Source organism: Macaca mulatta, chromosome 19, assembly GCF_049350105.2.
Source record: "Macaca mulatta isolate MMU2019108-1 chromosome 19, T2T-MMU8v2.0, whole genome shotgun sequence".
In the NCBI taxonomy this organism is placed as follows: domain Eukaryota; kingdom Metazoa; phylum Chordata; class Mammalia; order Primates; family Cercopithecidae; genus Macaca; species Macaca mulatta.
Genome location: NC_133424.1, coordinates 52,882,601 through 52,898,738, shown reverse-complemented (window position 1 = coordinate 52,898,738; position 16,138 = coordinate 52,882,601). Strand labels below are relative to the sequence as shown.

Here is a 16,138-nt window from a genome sequence, read left to right as displayed (position 1 = left end):
GGTTTCCCGGGCGCACAAGTCGGGCGTCGGATCTCGCGAGAGTTCCGAAAGCTCGCGAGAGCGGGGGTGGTGGGAGTAGAAGCTGAGGCTCCGCCTCTCTCAGGGCGAATGTGGATTCGTCCCCGCCTAGAGGAGAGGGTGTGTAGTGAGAGGTGGAGAGGTAAAGGGGAGGGCCAAGGGGTCGGGCGTGGAGGCCTGGGTTTCCTCCCGCCTTTCCTTCTCCAGGAGTGTAATAGAGAGAGGATAGAGAGCTCCTGTTCGGAGCTGGGGGAACTTGGCTTCGTTTGTGTCGTTCGTAGCTGGAAGGAACAATGGTGGAGAAGACTATGAAGGCGAAAATACGGCGCAGGTTGGGTGGGCCACAGCCGGCGCCCCCAGAGGAACAACCCCTTTTCCGGGTGGAAGTGGCTGTTCCCCGGCCGGAAGTGGGAGTAGTAAGGGCGGAACTGTGACAAGGAACCTAGGGAAAGGGCGAGGAAGAAATGTGGCTGTCATCTTCCGTCCTTCACCTCCAGGAGTCGCGAGAGCGGGAGACGGAAGCCCCACCCTTCTCAGGGCGGAAGTTGCTTCAGCACGGCCGAGGCGAGCGAAAGGGGAATGAGGCGCTGGACGGGGCGGGCAGATAAGGGCGGGACAAAGTGGCAGAGGCGGGACCTTAGCAGAAGTTAGTTCAGCTCTGCCTTCTAGTGTCGGAGTCTGTTTGCTCAGCCGTTAGTCTAACTTTGCCAATTTAGATTTACCTGCCCTGCTGCTGACCTGTGTAGCTTTAGGTGGTCCATTTGCCCTCTCAGGGCTTGTGTCACCATTAAAAAAAAAAAAAGAGGGAGATCCCCATTTGCTCATTTAAAGTCGCTGCTCTGGTTCATGGCGCATCACATGCTCTAACAAATATTTTTTGAGTGCCTGCTCAGTGCCAGGCACAGGTACATATTATTGGGACATATATCATGTGGCTGTTCCCGTAGTGCTACATGCATGATCTCATTTAATCCTTACAAGACCCAACAAATAAATAACATGTAGTCCAATAAAATTATGCTAACTTGTTGCACGAAGGAAACACTGAAATGTGTGTAGCTATTTTCTTATGTTGGAAAGACTTTGAGAATTTAAAACAGAGCAAATATTAGAATTTTCCCCCACACTGATACTGTGGCTGCAAAATGTGTTAATTATTAATAAGCCAATACTCATATCTATTAGAAAAATTAAAACCGGCCGGGCGCGGTGGCTCAAGCCTGTAATCCCAGCACTTTGGGAGGCCGAGACGGGCGGATCACGAGGTCAGGAGATCGAGACCATCCTGGCGAACACGGTGAAACCCCGTCTCTACTAAAAAAATACAAAAAACTAGCCGGGCGAGGTGGTGGGCGCCTGTAGTTCCAGCTACACAGGAGGCTGAGGCAGGAGAATGGCGTAAACCCGGGAGGCGGAGCTTGCAGTGAGCTGAGATCCGGCCACTGCGCTCCAGCCCCGGCGACAGAGCGAGACTCCGTCTCAAAAAAAAAAAAAAAAAAAAAAAAATTAAAACCAACCATGCTTCTAGCATAAGATCATATATTTAAATCAGAGTTTTACATTCATGTAGACTGTTGTTGAAACCTATCACATACTGTTTCTAAAACCGAGAAAATATTTTCATTATCTCAATTATTTTTCCAGAACCAGCACATACGTATTTGCATATGTATTCAAAGTGGGTAATATATGCATGTCTAACTAGAAATCTCCATGTACTTGGGTAATTTATATTCACTTTTTATAATTTAATTAATTATTATTTAATTTTTTTTGGAGATGGCATCTTGCTCTGTCGCCCAGGCCAGAGTGCAATGATGTGATCTTGGTTCACTGCAACCTCCGCCTCCCAGGTTCAAGCGATTCTCTGGTCTCAGGCTCCCAAGTAGCTGGGATTACAGGTGCCTGCCACCACACCTGGCTAATTTTTGTATTTTTATAGAGACTGTTTTTCATCGTGTTGGCCAGGCTGGTCTAGAACTCCTGACCTCAGGTGATCCAGGCCTCCCAAAGTGCTGGGATGACAGGTGTGAGCCACTGTGCCTGGCCCCCACTTTTAATAATTTCTAATGTCAGTTCTGAATCATTTACACATAATTCATTTGAGTCATTTCATTAATTTTTTTTTTTTTTTTTTTGAGACGGAGTCTTGCTCTGTCGCCCAGGCTGGAGTGCGGTGGCCGGACCTCAGCTCACTGCAAGCTCCACCTCCCGGGTTTATGCCATTCTCCTGCCTCAGCCTCCCGAGTAGCTGGGACTACAGGCGCCCGCCACCTCGCCCGGCTAGTTTTTTGTATTTTTTTTAGTAGAGACGGGGTTTCACCGTGTTCGCCAGGATGGTCTCGATCTCCTGACCTCGTGATCCGCCCGTCTCAGCCTCCCAAAGTGCTGGGATTACAGGCTTAAGCCACCGTGCCCGGCCTTTTTTTTTTTTTTTTTAAAGCTCTCCAGAGGAACTCTGGAGTGCCTGACCAAGGGAAGAGACGGTGAATACAAGATTTTGGGAAGAGTGAAGTAAAATTTATATAAAGCAGAGTTTTGATGGACATAAGGCAAAGCAGGCATGTACTTATGCAATGGAGTTAACATCATGCCTGGGCTAGGAGCAGACCCAGGATTCTGTTTCCTTGGACATTAGAAAGTTTAGATAAATGTACAATGTCGTTTCCAAAAACCACTTCTCTGAAGCTCTCACCCAAGTTAGAGATCATGATTGCTTCTCTGTGTCAAAGTGACTTAGACTTTCCAGGTAAGAATGAGATGTCCCATTCTCACTATTATGATTTTAAAGAGCAAAATTCTGGCAGTCTGTGATTTTAGAGAACACAGTTTCTTAGCACTGTGTCCCTGGTGTTAATTTTTGTATGTTAGTTTTTACAGGTTCATAATTTGACAACTCTGTGAGGTGGTTATAGACCAGTCAACTGAGCCTTAGAGTCAAGTCATTTGTCCAGGGTCACATAAGGTTAAAGCCTGAGCTCGAATTTGAAGCCACAGCTGAAGATGCTCAAGCTCTTTCAATAAACTTTTTTTTTTTTTTTTTTTTTTTTTTAGACAGAGTCTCGCTCTGTTGCCTAGGCTGGAGTGCAGTGGCGTGATCTCAGCTCACTGCAAGCTCTGCCTCCTGGTTTCATGCCATTCTCCTGCCTCAGCCTCCCTAGTAGCTGGCACCACAGGTGCCTGCCACCATGCCCGGTTAATTTTTTGTATTTTTAGTAGAGACGGGGTTTCACCGTGTTAGCCAGAATGGTCTTGATCTCCTGACCTTGTGATCCACCCACCTCGGCCTCTCAAAGTGCTGGGATTACAGGTGTGAGCCACCGCACCTGGTCTCAATAAACTCTTTAAACACAGTTTTAAAAATGGGTTGAGGCTGTAGTACCTACAAACAGTGGGATATCATTCAGCACTAAAAAGAAATGAGCTGGTCGGGAGCAGTGGTTTACGCCTGTAATCCCAGCACTTTCGGAGACTGAGACGGGTGGATTGCCTGAGCTTAGGAGTTCTTGAACAGCCTGGGTGACACGGTGAAACCCTGTCTCCACTAAAACACAAAAAATCAGCCAGGCGTGGCGGCCTGTGCCTGCAGTCCCAGCTACTCCAGAGACTGAGGCAGAAGAATCGCTTAAACCCAGGAGGCGGAGGTTGCAGTGAGCTGAGATCGCGCCACGGCACTGCAGCCTGGGTGACAGAGTGAGACTCCATTTCAAAAAAGAAAAAAGAAAAAAAAGAAGCTATTAAGCCATGAAATGATATGGTGGATTTGGGAGGCCGAGGTGGGCAGATCACTTGAGGTCAGGAGTTAGAGACCATCCTGGCCAACATGATGAAATTCCGTCTCTACTAAAAGATACAAAAATTAGCTAGGTGTGGTGGTGCATGCCTGAAATCCCGGCTACTCAGGAAGATGAGGCACGAGAATTGCTTGAACCTGGGAGGCAGAGGTTGCAGTGAGCCAAGTACATTGTACTCCAGAGCAGGACCCTGTCCGCCTCGCCTCCCCACCACCCCGCCAAAAAAAAGATATGGTGGAACCTCAAATGCCTTACTAAGTGAAAGAAGCCAATCCAAATGTATGATTCCAACTATATGACATTCTGGAAACAGGCAAAATTGTGATGACAATAAAATGATAAAATGATAATTGGTTGTCGGGTTGGAGGGATGGAGGGATGAATGGGTGTTGTTTAGGGCAATGAAACTATTCTCTATGAAACTGTAATGGTGGCTATGTGTCATTACATATATGCCAAAACTTGCAGAACATACAACAAGAGTGAACACTGATGTACACTGCGGACTTTGGGTAATAAATACTGTGTTCCTTGATTGTAGCAAAGGTACCACTCTGGTGTGGAATGTTGATAGAAAGGGAGGCCATCCCTGTGTGTCGGCATGGGGAATATGGAAATTCTGTACTTTCCACTAAATTTTGCTATGAACATATGTAATATATATATATACACACACACAAATACACATAGGTATATGTGTGTGTGTTTATATGTTCTCCGCACATATACACACACACACATATATATGAGACAGTCTTGCTCTGTCACCCAGGCTGGAGTGCGGTGGTGTAATCATGGCTCACTGCATCCTTGACCTCCTGGGCTCAAGCTATTCTCCCACCTCAGCCTCCTGAGTAGCTGGGACTACAGGTGCACGCCACCATGCCTGGCTAAGTTTTGTATTTTTTGCAGAGAGGGGTTTCGCCACGTTGCCCACGCTGGTCTCGAACTCCTGAGCTCAAGCAATCCTCCCACTTTGGCCTCCCAAAAGTTCTGCGATTAGAGGTGTGAGCCATTGCATCTGGCCCCCGTTGTTTTTAATAAACTTTTTTTTTTTTTTGGTTGGGTACGGTGGCTCACAACTCTAATCCTAATATAACAACAAGAAACAAAAATACACACACACAAACAAAACAACTCTAATCCCAGCACTTTGGGAGGCTGAGGCAGGCGGATCGCTTGAGCTCAGATATTCAAGACCAGCCTGGGCAACATAGTGAGCCACTGTCTCTACAAAAAATAAAAATTAGCCTCACATAGAGGTGTATGCCTGTAGTCGCAGCTACTCAGGAGGTTGAGGCTGGAGGGTCACTTGAGCCTGGGAGGTTGAGGCTGCAGTGAGCCATGACTGTGCCACTGTACTCCAGCCTGGGTGACAGAGACTGTCTTAGAAAAAATGGTTTGAGGTCAGAAAGTTCATATTTTGATGAGCAGAGGGGCAGCATTGGAGTGTGTTAACTCAGGAGGAAAAAAACAATTCCTAAGGAATCAGACAGAATGTATTTTACTCAATCATTTATTCTGAGCTCCCAGGGAGGAGCTGCAGGCAGGCCCTCTGATCTGAGAGTGCTTATTCTCTGAGGGGGAGACATAGATAGACATAGATAGGTATAGCTCAGGGTGATCAGGGCTATGAAGTAGGGACCAGTGGCCTCTTGGGAACATAGGGAACTCTCCCTGAGAGGCTTAACATATTATTTTGAGTTGGATGAAAAGGATGAACCTTGCTTTTGTGAAGAGTTCAGGATCTTGTGAAGGCCCATGCAGGGTAGGGGTTATAGGACTGTATTTATGCAAACGTGTCAGGGCTGCAAAGCCAGCTACGCAATAGAACAGGGGTGCAGAATGAGGCCTATGTGGACCAAGCAATGAGGGTCTACGTATAGGCTGGATGGGGATAAGTGTATGATGTCAGTTCGATGTTGGACTAGAATTGAGGTCAGGAATGGAGCAAGTTAACATAGGGCTGAAGTGAAAGGAGCATGGACTCCCAAAGGGCAGAATGTGAAATAAGCTCCTGAAATAAAACCTGGGTGGCTGTGGGGAGGAGTCTTGTGAGGAGAGAGAGCAACAGGGACGGTGCTTCATATTTGGGACCTCATTGGTTAAGTCTGCAGAGTGCCAAGAGGGTACACAAAGAAGGCTTAGGAGGCAGACGACTTACTCAGTACTTTATTGGACCATGGCAATACCTTTCCCTGCCTGGCACTGGGAAGTGGGAAAGGGGGCGATATAGGAAACAGTGCTCACAGTCTATTATCTTTAATCCCTCAGAGCTGAGAAGAGGCCAGGAGCCTACTGGCTCCCTATAACCACAGGTGAAGAGTGCTGCACTTGAACAGGCAACAGCTTAGAAGCATGAGCAACTCTTAAATCTGCCCCTTTCCCTAAGACTGACATCTGCAGAAGCTCTGGCCCTTTCCCTCGGGCACTAATGGGGGACCCTAACAATTTGAAAGACAAAGTTGGCCTGGCCAGTGGTGTGAAAAGCCTTGCCCAGGCCAGGTACTGAAGGAGAGGTGGACTGCAGAGAAATGAGAAGGGCCTGTAAAGAGGGGCCTGCTCTCTAGTCTACTCCTTCCCACAATCTCCATCACTTCCTCTTTTCCTCCCCTTTTCATGCCATCCTTTAACCCCAAATTATACTTTCTCTTTTACCCTTCTCAGCTGTGTGACCTTGGTGTACAGAGGACCCTTGGTCAGTGCTGAGTAGCAGAGTCTCAACCATGTTGCATGTTCCAGTGCTTCCTTTCTCTGTGACTTTGTGGCCTTGGTCATCTGTCACTAGGAAAGCATGGGACACCAAGTCTTAGGCAGGTCTATTAAGGAGCAATCATATGTCTAAGTTGTAGCTAAGGGGAGTGAAGACGACTTTGGTCTCCTGATATCTCAGTACCTTCTGAGAAGCGCTGCAGGTTACTCTGTAATCTATTAGGGAGAAGAAGAAACCCATCCTCTCAAAATCCCAAACAAGAAAGAACAAGTTGTAATTGGATGTCATCACCATCAATCATCTTGAGTAAAACAAGGGGTGTAGATAACATCAGGAAAAAGAATCAGTGATCAAGCACATCCCTTGAGCCCCTTCTAAGGGTGGGAAGGGGGTCTCCAGGTCTTCACATCTTTCGAATAGCTCAACCGGTTTTCCTGTGTACGGAATGGTTCAAGGAGAAGGACTTGATACCAGAGGACTAAGAAACAAATGCAGGTAAGATCTTATTCTTCATATATCCTTGAGGAGAAAAATAAAAGACTTTTTTGAAAAACTCTTGACTTGTATCTGTCTTCTGGAGTCCTGATTGGGGAAAGGAGTGGTGTATCTTTCACTCTATGCTTTTATTTATTTTTTTATAGAGACACGGTCTCCCTGTGTTACTCAGGCCGGTCTCAAACTCCTGGGCTCAAGCGATCCTCGGGCTTCAGCCTCCCAAAGTGCTGGGATTACAGGTGTGAACTACCACACCTGGCCCAATGCTTTATAAACATTATTAACTAATTTGGAGCCTGGCAAAGAGAAGGAACACTCCTCTAATCTCTGCCTAGAAATTTCCCCTAAAACGCTTGGGCAAGTCACTTTACCTCTTTAAGCTTGTTTCTTCACTTGTAAAATGGGAACATCATGCATAGCTTCCAGGGTTGCTGTGAGGATATGTGAATCAAATAAGAGTGGGTGCTCAATAAATGGTAGTAAGTGTTTCTTAACCTTTTATGGATCCTTCGAAACTTAGACACATGAACCTCCCTAGTTGAGGAAAAACTTGTGATAAAGACTAACTTGATTCTTTCTCTTCTGGTTAGCCTCAATTTCCCCATCCGGAAAATGTCATGTTAGATTAGTATCAAGTTGGTATTCCATTGGCCAAAGCTAGCCTGAAAATATGTTTTATTTGGCACGTATAGAATTTAAAGAAGAAAACTGAGCCAACATTTGAAAATTAAGATGTTTTACATGGAAATCTAGTTTTCCGGTTTCTCTTGAAAAAATCAGAAGATGAAGCAACACTGAGTCCACATTCTCACCTGGCAGTAATCTGCTAGGGCCAAATGGAGGCTGCTCCTTAGTCAGGGCATCCATTCTCAGTTTGCCAGGGTCCATCTGGCCTTCTTTACTCATTTATTTGATCTGCTCAGCCCTGTAGGCATTTCGATTTGTAGCCCCTCTAGACAGCTGGAAACTGTCTATGCCTGGCACAGAACTAGAAATTAATCAGTGAATCCCCCGCTATTTCTTTACATCATTTTTTCTTATTTGGACAAAGAAAAAAATCCAAGTTTGTGTTTATCTATGGTAGCTATTGGATAACTGATTTTTCACTTTGAGAAGTGAATTGAACAAGTCCTTTCTGTCAGTCCGGATAGACTAGGTTAGGCTGTGGTAACAATCCCCAAATCTCAGTGGCTTAAAACAACAAAGGTTTATTTCTTGCTTACTCACACAAACCTAGACACAAAATGAAAACACTCTACTGTTTTCACATGCATGGAGACAGACATGAGTGCATAGGTACGTACAGAATCATGGAATCCTGGGATGTAAACTCATGCAAACACGTTTATAGATATTGGTCAGCCTAAATAGCACAACTCTCTCTTTATTGGGGATTTCAAGAGATCCCAGGACCCAAGAAGGGTAGAAGAATATCCACCGTCAGCCAAGGAAATACCCACACTACCAAAGGAACTGAAAACTAATGAAGCACCTGAAAGCTTAAACAAACAAACAAAAAAGCCCAAAGCTTGTACTACATTAAATTCCATGCATAAATCCCTAAGTAAAACACTAAATATACAGTGCCAGCAGGCTGTCACCTCCCTGCCACAGCAAGGCAGCCTCCATCTCCAGGTTTCTAGCTCAGGAGGGAGATGGACCCCAGACGGCCAATATGCAGAGCAACGGAGGGGGCTGGGCTGGGTCGAAGACAGGGGCCAACAGGCTGGAATCCTCTTCCTCCAGCAGGAGCTACAGGCAAGAAGGAACGGGCAGGATCAGGTCACATCCGTTTTTCCTCCTAGCAACCCCCTCTTTTTACCGAATCTAATCCAGGCCTCATCATTGTTCTCCTGGATGATTTCACAGACCTCCTTGCTAATTTTTCCACCTCTAGTCTTGCCTCCTCCAAACCCTTCATCAAAGCCATCTACTTGTCTTTCTAAAGCTCAGGGTCTCTGAGTTTGTCCTTGCTTAGTTCAGAAATGTTCCCTGGCTCCCCTTCATGTACAGTTGCTGGTCTAGACACCTAAGCCTGGCATGCCGGGTCTCCAATATCAGAAGCCTCTCCAGCCTCCTTTCCCTCTGTTCTGGCAGTTGCTCCAAGCCAGTTTGTCCGATTCACTATTTGGACAGGAGAATTCGCAGCTTTCCCTGTCTGTCCCCCTAGGTGTTTCTCACTCTTCAAGGTTCCTCCAGTCTTCTCCAGGTTTGTCACTGAGCCTTGTGAAGGCATCCAGGTTCCCCAACTAGAACGGAAGCTCCTTGAAGGCACTTATCAGACCTCCTCCCAGGCCAGACCCCACTCCAGACTTCAGCAGGCAGCCTGGGTCCAGAGACAGAGTGTTGGGTTCCCTACCACTGTCTTGCTATATGCCCTTAGGCAAGTCCCTGCCTTTCTCAGGGCCCCACTTTCCTTGATATCAAGAAATTTGCTGTCAAGTGCCAAACTGATAAAATTGATTCACTGAATAACTCTCAACTGCAATCCCAGGGGCCACGCTGAGGAGCCTGGGGTCCTGGGCCTGAAGATGTTCAACCTGCTGACCCCCTCATCTCCTTGGTTAGTCCCTGTGTACTTCAGTGACCTCCATTTCCCAGCCATCCCTATCCCATCCTCTCCTTTCATGGAACACATTACCTGGTGGGCCACAGGGGTGAAGCAGGGAGATCCAGGCAGGGTTAGGGGGCACAGAAGGGGTCACACGAGGAGCCTGGGATGAATCTTTCAGCCCCACGAGGGCTTCAGCTGCCTCTTGCTGCAGCTGCCGCTCTGAGGGGGCAGATGTCCGGGCCAGGCGAGAGGCTCCAGAGGCCTGCAAGGGAAAGGGAGACAAGCAGACTGGGAACCCCACCTTCTGCCTACCCTCTAAGTGTTCCTCAGCCCCTGCTTCCTTCAGTTTCCTGCTTTTCCCTTCCCCAGGCTCAACCTCCTCCCAGGACCCTAGATCCCACTTCTTTCCCAGGACCTGTGGCTGTAGCTGAAGAGGGTCTGGGGTGCCACAGGACTGGAGTATCAGAGTTGAGTGTCTAGAAACAAGGATAGAAGATGCCAGGGTGATTAAACACATGAACAGACATGCACACATTGAAAGAGGGGCAGGATTTTGCCATGTTTTTATCTGGGAATCTGAGAGCCTGCTGGGCCATTAAGCTGTGTCTTGATTTATTTTGTTTTCAGTAAAGTAAAAATCCTTGCCAGCTTTTTCCTCCCAGGGCTACTGTGAGGATTATGGGAAATCACTGGTGTCTTTTTTTCTTTTTTTTTTTTTTTGAGACAAGGTCTTGCTCTGTCACCTAGGCTGGAGTGCAGTGGCGGTGTGATCATAGCTCACCATAAGCTTGAATTCCTGGGCCTACACCATCTTCCCACCTCAGCCTCCTAAGTAGCTAGGAAAACAGGTGTGTACCACCATTCCTGGCTGTTTTAATTTTTTGGTAGAGATGAGGTCTCACTCAGGTGGTCTCAAACTCTTGGTGCGCCCCCATATCAGCAGGCAATCTTACCCCATCAAATCTGTCTAAGCAGATATAACAGCTACCATTAAAGGGTCTATTCCACACATTATTGCTAATTCTTTTGTTTGTTTGTTTTTTGAGATGGAGTCTTGCTCTGTCGCCCACCCTGGAGTGCAGGTGGCAATCTCAGCTCACTATAGGCTCCACCTCCCGGGTTCACGCTATTCTCCTGCCTCAGCCTCCCGAGCAGCTGGGACTACAGGCACCCGCCACCACGCCTGGCTAATTTTTTGTATTTTTAGTAGAGACAGGGTTTCATCGTGTTAGCCACGATGGTCTGGATCTCCTGACCTCGTGATCTGCCCACCTCAGCCTCCCAAAGTGCTGGGATTACAGGCTTGAGCCACCGAGCCCGGTCCATTACTGCTAATTCTTACAACAACCAGAGAGGTAAGTAATAGTGTCTCCAATTTACTGATAGAAAAACAGGCTCAGAGAGGTAAAGATAATTGTCCAAAGCATCACAGCTAGGAAATGGCAGTACTAGGAGAGCTCTGCCTTGCCTATTAGTCAGAAACCTTTTCATCTTTATTATCCACTGTGGTTGGACACCAGCACTGTGGTTGGACACAGCACAGGCTTAGGCTCATGACACACATCCTTCTCTCCCTACTCACGTGCGGGGTTGGCTAGGGGGCCCTTGGGGCTCTCCAGAAAGAGGAGCTGTCAGTACTGGGTGAGATCCTGGGCAGGTGGTGAAGGGCCCATGAGTGGGCAGCTGGAGGGAGGTGCCAGGGTCAAAGCCTAATGACAATAAAAGAATGCAGAGTGTATAGGGGTCACGGTCATAGTTTCTTTCCTCCCTCTCCCCATGTGTGCTTTCTTCCTCTTCCCTCTCCAATATGTGGCAGATTGGCACTCAAATATCTGTTGAATGAATGTTGAATTATCATCTTACCAGGGAAGGGAGGCAGAGAGAGAGCAGGTTCTTGGTACAGCAAGCGGCACACCACTGGTGGTGGCATGGAGAGGCCTGGAGGCAGCCAGTGTCCAGGAACCCAAGGGCCAGGAGGCACCGGAGTCCAGGACAAGGGCAAGGCTTCCGGGGGACGGCTGAGCAGCAGAGGCCCACAGGAGTTCTGTAGGGGCAGAGGGCACATGCTGGAGTTGGGTACAAGGCTGAAGAAGGATTGAGTGTATTCTGGGATGCGGGCAGAACCCCAAAACTTTAGAGCTGGGAGGCCCTCATTTTCCCCTCATTTTGCCTAGAGAAGAGCAGTGATTTGACCAGATTACACAGCAAACCAGGGCTGGGGCTAGAACCCAGGTGTTGAGGGCACAGAAGAAAGGGTCTGGGTAGGAACTAGGGTGGGAGATACTTTCTCAGGCCCCAGCCTCTCCTTACCTTCCCAGGAGGTGTTGGTGCCAGCAGGACTGCCCCATGGGGGGTCTGAGGCTGGGGTGCTATGTTCTCCTTTCCAGCTGTGAAGGACCAGAGAGAGCTCTAATAAGCCCTTTCTCCTGACTCCTATCCTACCCCAACCCCAGACAGTTCTCATCTTCCCCATTTAGCCCCTTTTTTTTTTTTTGAGATGGAGTCTTGCTCTGTTGCCCAGGCTGGAGTGCAGTGGCGTGATCTTGGTTCACTACAACTTCCACCTCCCAGGTTCAACTGATTCTCCTGCTTCAGCCTTCTGAGCAGCTGGGACTACAGGCATGCGCCACCAAGCCCAGCTAAGTTTTGTATTTTTTTTTTTTTTTGAGACGGAGTCTCGCTCTGTGCCCAGACTGGAGTGCAGTGGCGTGATCTTGGTTCACTACAACTTCCACCTCCCAGGTTCAACTGATTCTCCTGCTTCAGCCTTCTGAGCAGCTGGGACTACAGGCATGCGCCACCAAGCCCAGCTAAGTTTTGTATTTTTTTTTTTTTTTTTTTTGAGATGGAGTCTCGCTCTGTGCCCAGACTGGAGTGCAGTGGCCGGATCTCAGCTCACTGCAAGCTCTGACTCCCGGGTTTACGCCATTCTCCTGCCTCAGCCTCCCGAGTAGCTGGGATTACAGGCGCCCGCCACCTCGCCTGACTAGTTTTTTTTTTTTTTTGTATTTTTTAGTAGAGATGGGGTTTCACCGGGTTAGCCAGGATAGTCTCGATCTCCTGACCTCGTGATCCGCCCGTCTCGGCCTCCCAAAGTGCTGGGATTACAGGCTTGAGCCACCGCGCCCGGCCCAAGTTTTGTATTTTTAGTAGAGACGGGGTTTCACCATATTGGCCAGGATGGTCTCGATCTCTTGACCTCGTGGTCTGCTTGCCTTAGCCTCCCAAAGTGCTGGGATTACAGGCGTGAGCCACTGCGCCTGGCCTCTAGCCCATTTTTGACACACAGAACTTGCTGCAGAACTTCTCTCAACGCTGGGACAGCCGAGGCTGAGGGAGTAGAAACCCTTAGTTCAAGGTCGCACACCAATTCAGCAGCAGGGCTGGGCCTCTTTTCCCCACATCTGCCTCCTACACCCAAACCCCTGCCCCGTCGCTGGTCAGAGACACTCACAGGGGACCTGTGGTCGAGCGGTTCCCTTTCTGAAGTGGTTGGGAGCTTTGGGAGAGGCTTCCCCTCTCCTCATCAGGTGCTTCTTTAGCTGCGCCTCCTGCTGCCTACGCAAGGCCACCTGGGCAGCCATGACCCTGCGGCGCTCCCTAAAAGTGGGGAGTTGCGAGTCAAAGGTCAGCCACTCTTTGGAGGAGGCCCATCCTCCTCCCCTCCCAGACCTCATACTCACAGGATGAGGACACATTTGTGACACTCGCAAGCCTGGAAGAGGCAGAGGCGCTTGTGGCCCTTGAGGTGGGCGGTGACACCGTGGTTGCGGCAGCGGGCGCAGGTTGGAGAGCGGCTGATGGCTCTCCTGGGGATGAGCTCTGTGCCCTGGGGGTCTCTGGTCTCATTCTGGGGGGCAGAGTCTGACGGGCAGTGGTAGCCAGCAGGCATGTCACTGGGTTCCATGGATCTAGGGGCAGGAGTGGAGGGTGAGCATAGCCAGGTGGGCCCGCCCCTAACAACCCTCCTGCCTTGGAGACTACACCTGCAGGTCTCCATTCTGCCCCTCTTTAGACCCCGCCCTGATCCTGGCTTCTTCCCTGGCTTTTTCCCCTCTTTACCCCATGACCTTTCTCAGGTATCTTCCTTCTTCAGAAACCCCTCTCCTCTTCCTCTTTTTTTTTTTTTGAGATGGAGTCTCACTCTGTCTCCCAGGCTGGAGTGCCATGGCACCATCATTTTGGCTTGCTGCAACCTCCACCACCCAGGTTCAAGCGATTCTCCTGCCTCAGCCTCCTAAGTAGCTGGGATTACAGGCATGAGCCACCATGCCTGGCTATTTTTTTCTTTTTTTTGTATGTTTAGTAGAGATGGTGTTTCACCATGTCGGCCAGGCTGGTCTTGAATTCCTGGCCTCAAGTGATCTGCCTCTCGGCCTCCCAAAGTGCTGGAATTACAGCCACTGCGCTCTCCTCCCCCTTTTTTAAATTAAAAATTTTTTAGGCCGGGAGCAGTGGCTCAAGCCTGTAATCCCAGCACTTTGGGAGGCGGATCACGAGGTCAGGAGATCGAGATCATCCTGGTTAACACGGTGAAACCCCGTCTCTACTAAAAATACAAAAAATTAGCTGGGCGTGTCAGTGGGCGCCTGTAGTCCCAGCTACTTGGGAGGCTGAGGCAGGAGAATGGCATGAACCCGGGAGGCGGAGCTGGCAGTGAGCTGTGATCGTGCCACTGCACTCTAGCCTCAGTGACAGAGCAAGACTCCGTGTCAAAAAAAATTTATTTTAAAAAATTGTTTATTTTTATTTTCATAGAGACAAGGTCTCACTATGTTTCCCAGGCTGGTCTCGAACTCCTGGGCTCAAGCGATCCTCCTGCCTTGGCCTCACACAGTGCTAGGATCACAGGCATGAGCTGCCGTGCCTGGCCTTCTGTATTCTTTCAATTCAAACATTCTTTTCTTTCAGTCCAAACACCTTCCCACCCACACACACATCCCAGGTTCTGGCCTACTCATGTCCTCCCATACCGCTTCAGCGAGTACTACACCCCCTTTTCACAAGCACCCTGTTCCATCCCAACAGTGTTTCCTGGCATCCTCTTCAATAACACTCACCCCACTGTCATGCATTTATCCAATGCCTACCAGTAGTTTTATGCCCTTTTCAATTCTTAGTTCAATTTCAATTCTTAGTCTCATCTATGCCCTGCAAAGCAACTGCCTCCTTGCATTCCTTCAGTCTTTTGTTCTTGTACCCCTTTAAATCAGAACCCTCTCTTACACCCCCAATAATTACGTTCTTCTCATGGATTCCCTGCTCCACTTTTTTTTTTTTTTATTGACAGGGTCTCGCTCTGTTGCCCAGGCTGGAGCGCAGTGGCCCGATCATGGCTCACTGCAGCCTGCACCTCCTGAGCTCAAGCAATCCTCCCGCCGCAGCCTCCCGAGTAGCTGGGACCACAGGCTGGAGCCACTGCGCTCGGCTCCCCTGTCCCACTTTCTTTTTTTTTTGTTTTGAGATGGAGTCTTGCTCTGTAGCCCAGGCTGGAGTGCAGTGGTGTGATCCCGGCTCACTGCAACCTCCACCTCCTGGGTTCAAGCAATTCTCCTGCCTCAGCCTCCCAAGTATCTGGGATTACAGGCCTGGGCCACCATGCCCATCTAATTTTTGTATTTTTAGTAGAGACAGGTTTCACCATGTTGGCCAGGCTGATCTTGAATTCCTGACCTCAAGTGACCTGCCTGCTTCGGCCTCCCAAAGTGTTGGGATTACAGGCGTGAGCCACCACACCCGCCACCTGCCCCACTTTCAAGTTATTTTCCTTCATTCCTTCATTCCTTCCACAAATGGTTACTGAGCCTCTGTCATGTGCTAGGCCCTGATCTGGGCCAAAAACCTTCTCCTCGGGGAACTAATGTCTCTCTTGCGCCCACACATTATTCAGGTTTTTGCGTAAACCCGTGCAGTTGCTGTGTCCAGCACTTCCTGCTCCTGTGCCCACTCCTAACAATTTCATGCATTCCCCCCTCCCCCCTTCCTGTGCCCCAGGGAACGAGTGGAGCACGGGGAACGCGCCAAGGGGCCCGCGAGGCGGGGAAGGGGAGAGGGGGCGCGAGGGCGGGAGGGGCGCGAGGGGGAGGCGAGGGGATGTCTGGGGTAGGGAGTCCAGCTAAGAGGGAGGAGGACGGAAAGGCAGGAGGGGCCGTGTTCGTGCAGCTGGTTCACGGTTACCACAGCCTCCAATGGAGTCAGATTCAGTCAAGAAGACGCCAAGGACACTGCGAGAAAGTGGCCAGAGGAACGGCCAAGCTCGCGCTGCTTTTCTTGCCCTGTCTTACAAGGACCAATGAACTTCAAGCATCGCCTCTGTCCGCCCAGGCAGACGACCAATGCGGTTTGAGATCCTGAACTGATGTCCCGCCCCTTCCCTTCTGCCAGCTTCTTGGCGCGCAAGACTATCAGTCCTGCCAATAGCGCTTCGAGTTGAGCCTCGCACCACCCCTGCCCCTCCCTCCGCGCGTCATGCCTGGCCAGACTGTCTTTCCTCTTTCAAGGCAGGTGGCCAATGGGGCGTCGAGTACCCCCTCTTGGACCGAGGCTGGCCCCGCCCCCCAGGAA

General features: G+C 49.3%; 1 protein-coding gene and 1 long non-coding RNA gene across 3 annotated transcripts; one reads left to right on the top strand and one right to left on the bottom strand.

The window, feature by feature from the left end:
- LOC144337549 (uncharacterized) lies at positions 1-7,078 on the top strand. Its single transcript, XR_013410755.1, has 2 exons — positions 1-582; positions 6,087-7,078. It is a non-coding gene; the product is annotated as an uncharacterized LOC144337549 (long non-coding RNA).
- Positions 7,079-8,207: 1,129 nt separating this feature from the next.
- DMRTC2 (DMRT like family C2) lies at positions 8,208-15,868 on the bottom strand. 2 transcript variants are annotated; one of them, XM_001103345.5, is made up of 9 exons: positions 15,752-15,868; positions 13,258-13,485; positions 13,029-13,174; positions 11,885-11,961; positions 11,438-11,618; positions 11,157-11,283; positions 9,990-10,050; positions 9,662-9,836; positions 8,208-8,772 (listed from the first exon to the last, which is right to left on the bottom strand). In XM_001103345.5, exons 2-9 carry the CDS (start codon positions 13,479-13,481, stop codon positions 8,660-8,662), a joined length of 1,104 nt encoding a protein of 367 aa, XP_001103345.3. In that variant the 5' UTR covers positions 13,482-13,485; positions 15,752-15,868; the 3' UTR covers positions 8,208-8,659. The 2 variants fall into 2 exon arrangements, with proteins under 2 accessions (XP_001103345.3, XP_002801300.3); XM_002801254.4 differs by having other exon boundaries at positions 9,662-10,050; positions 15,752-15,864.
- Between the last annotated feature and the right edge of the window lie 270 nt (positions 15,869-16,138).

What these genes read in the sequence shown, in the direction of transcription:
- DMRTC2 (XM_002801254.4), bottom strand. Translation starts at nt 13,481, where the DNA reads ATGGAACCCAGTGACATGCCTGCTGGCTACCACTGCCCGTCAGACTCT. An exon ending in CACCAACACCTCCTGGGAAG is followed by an intron (nt 11,619 to 11,884) that starts GTAAGGAGAGGC and finishes CTGCCCCTACAG; the next exon opens with AACTCCTGTGGGCCTCTGCT. An exon ending in TCACCCCTGTGGCCCACCAG is followed by an intron (nt 8,773 to 9,661) that starts GTAATGTGTTCC and finishes TCTTGCCTGTAG; the next exon opens with CTCCTGCTGGAGGAAGAGGA.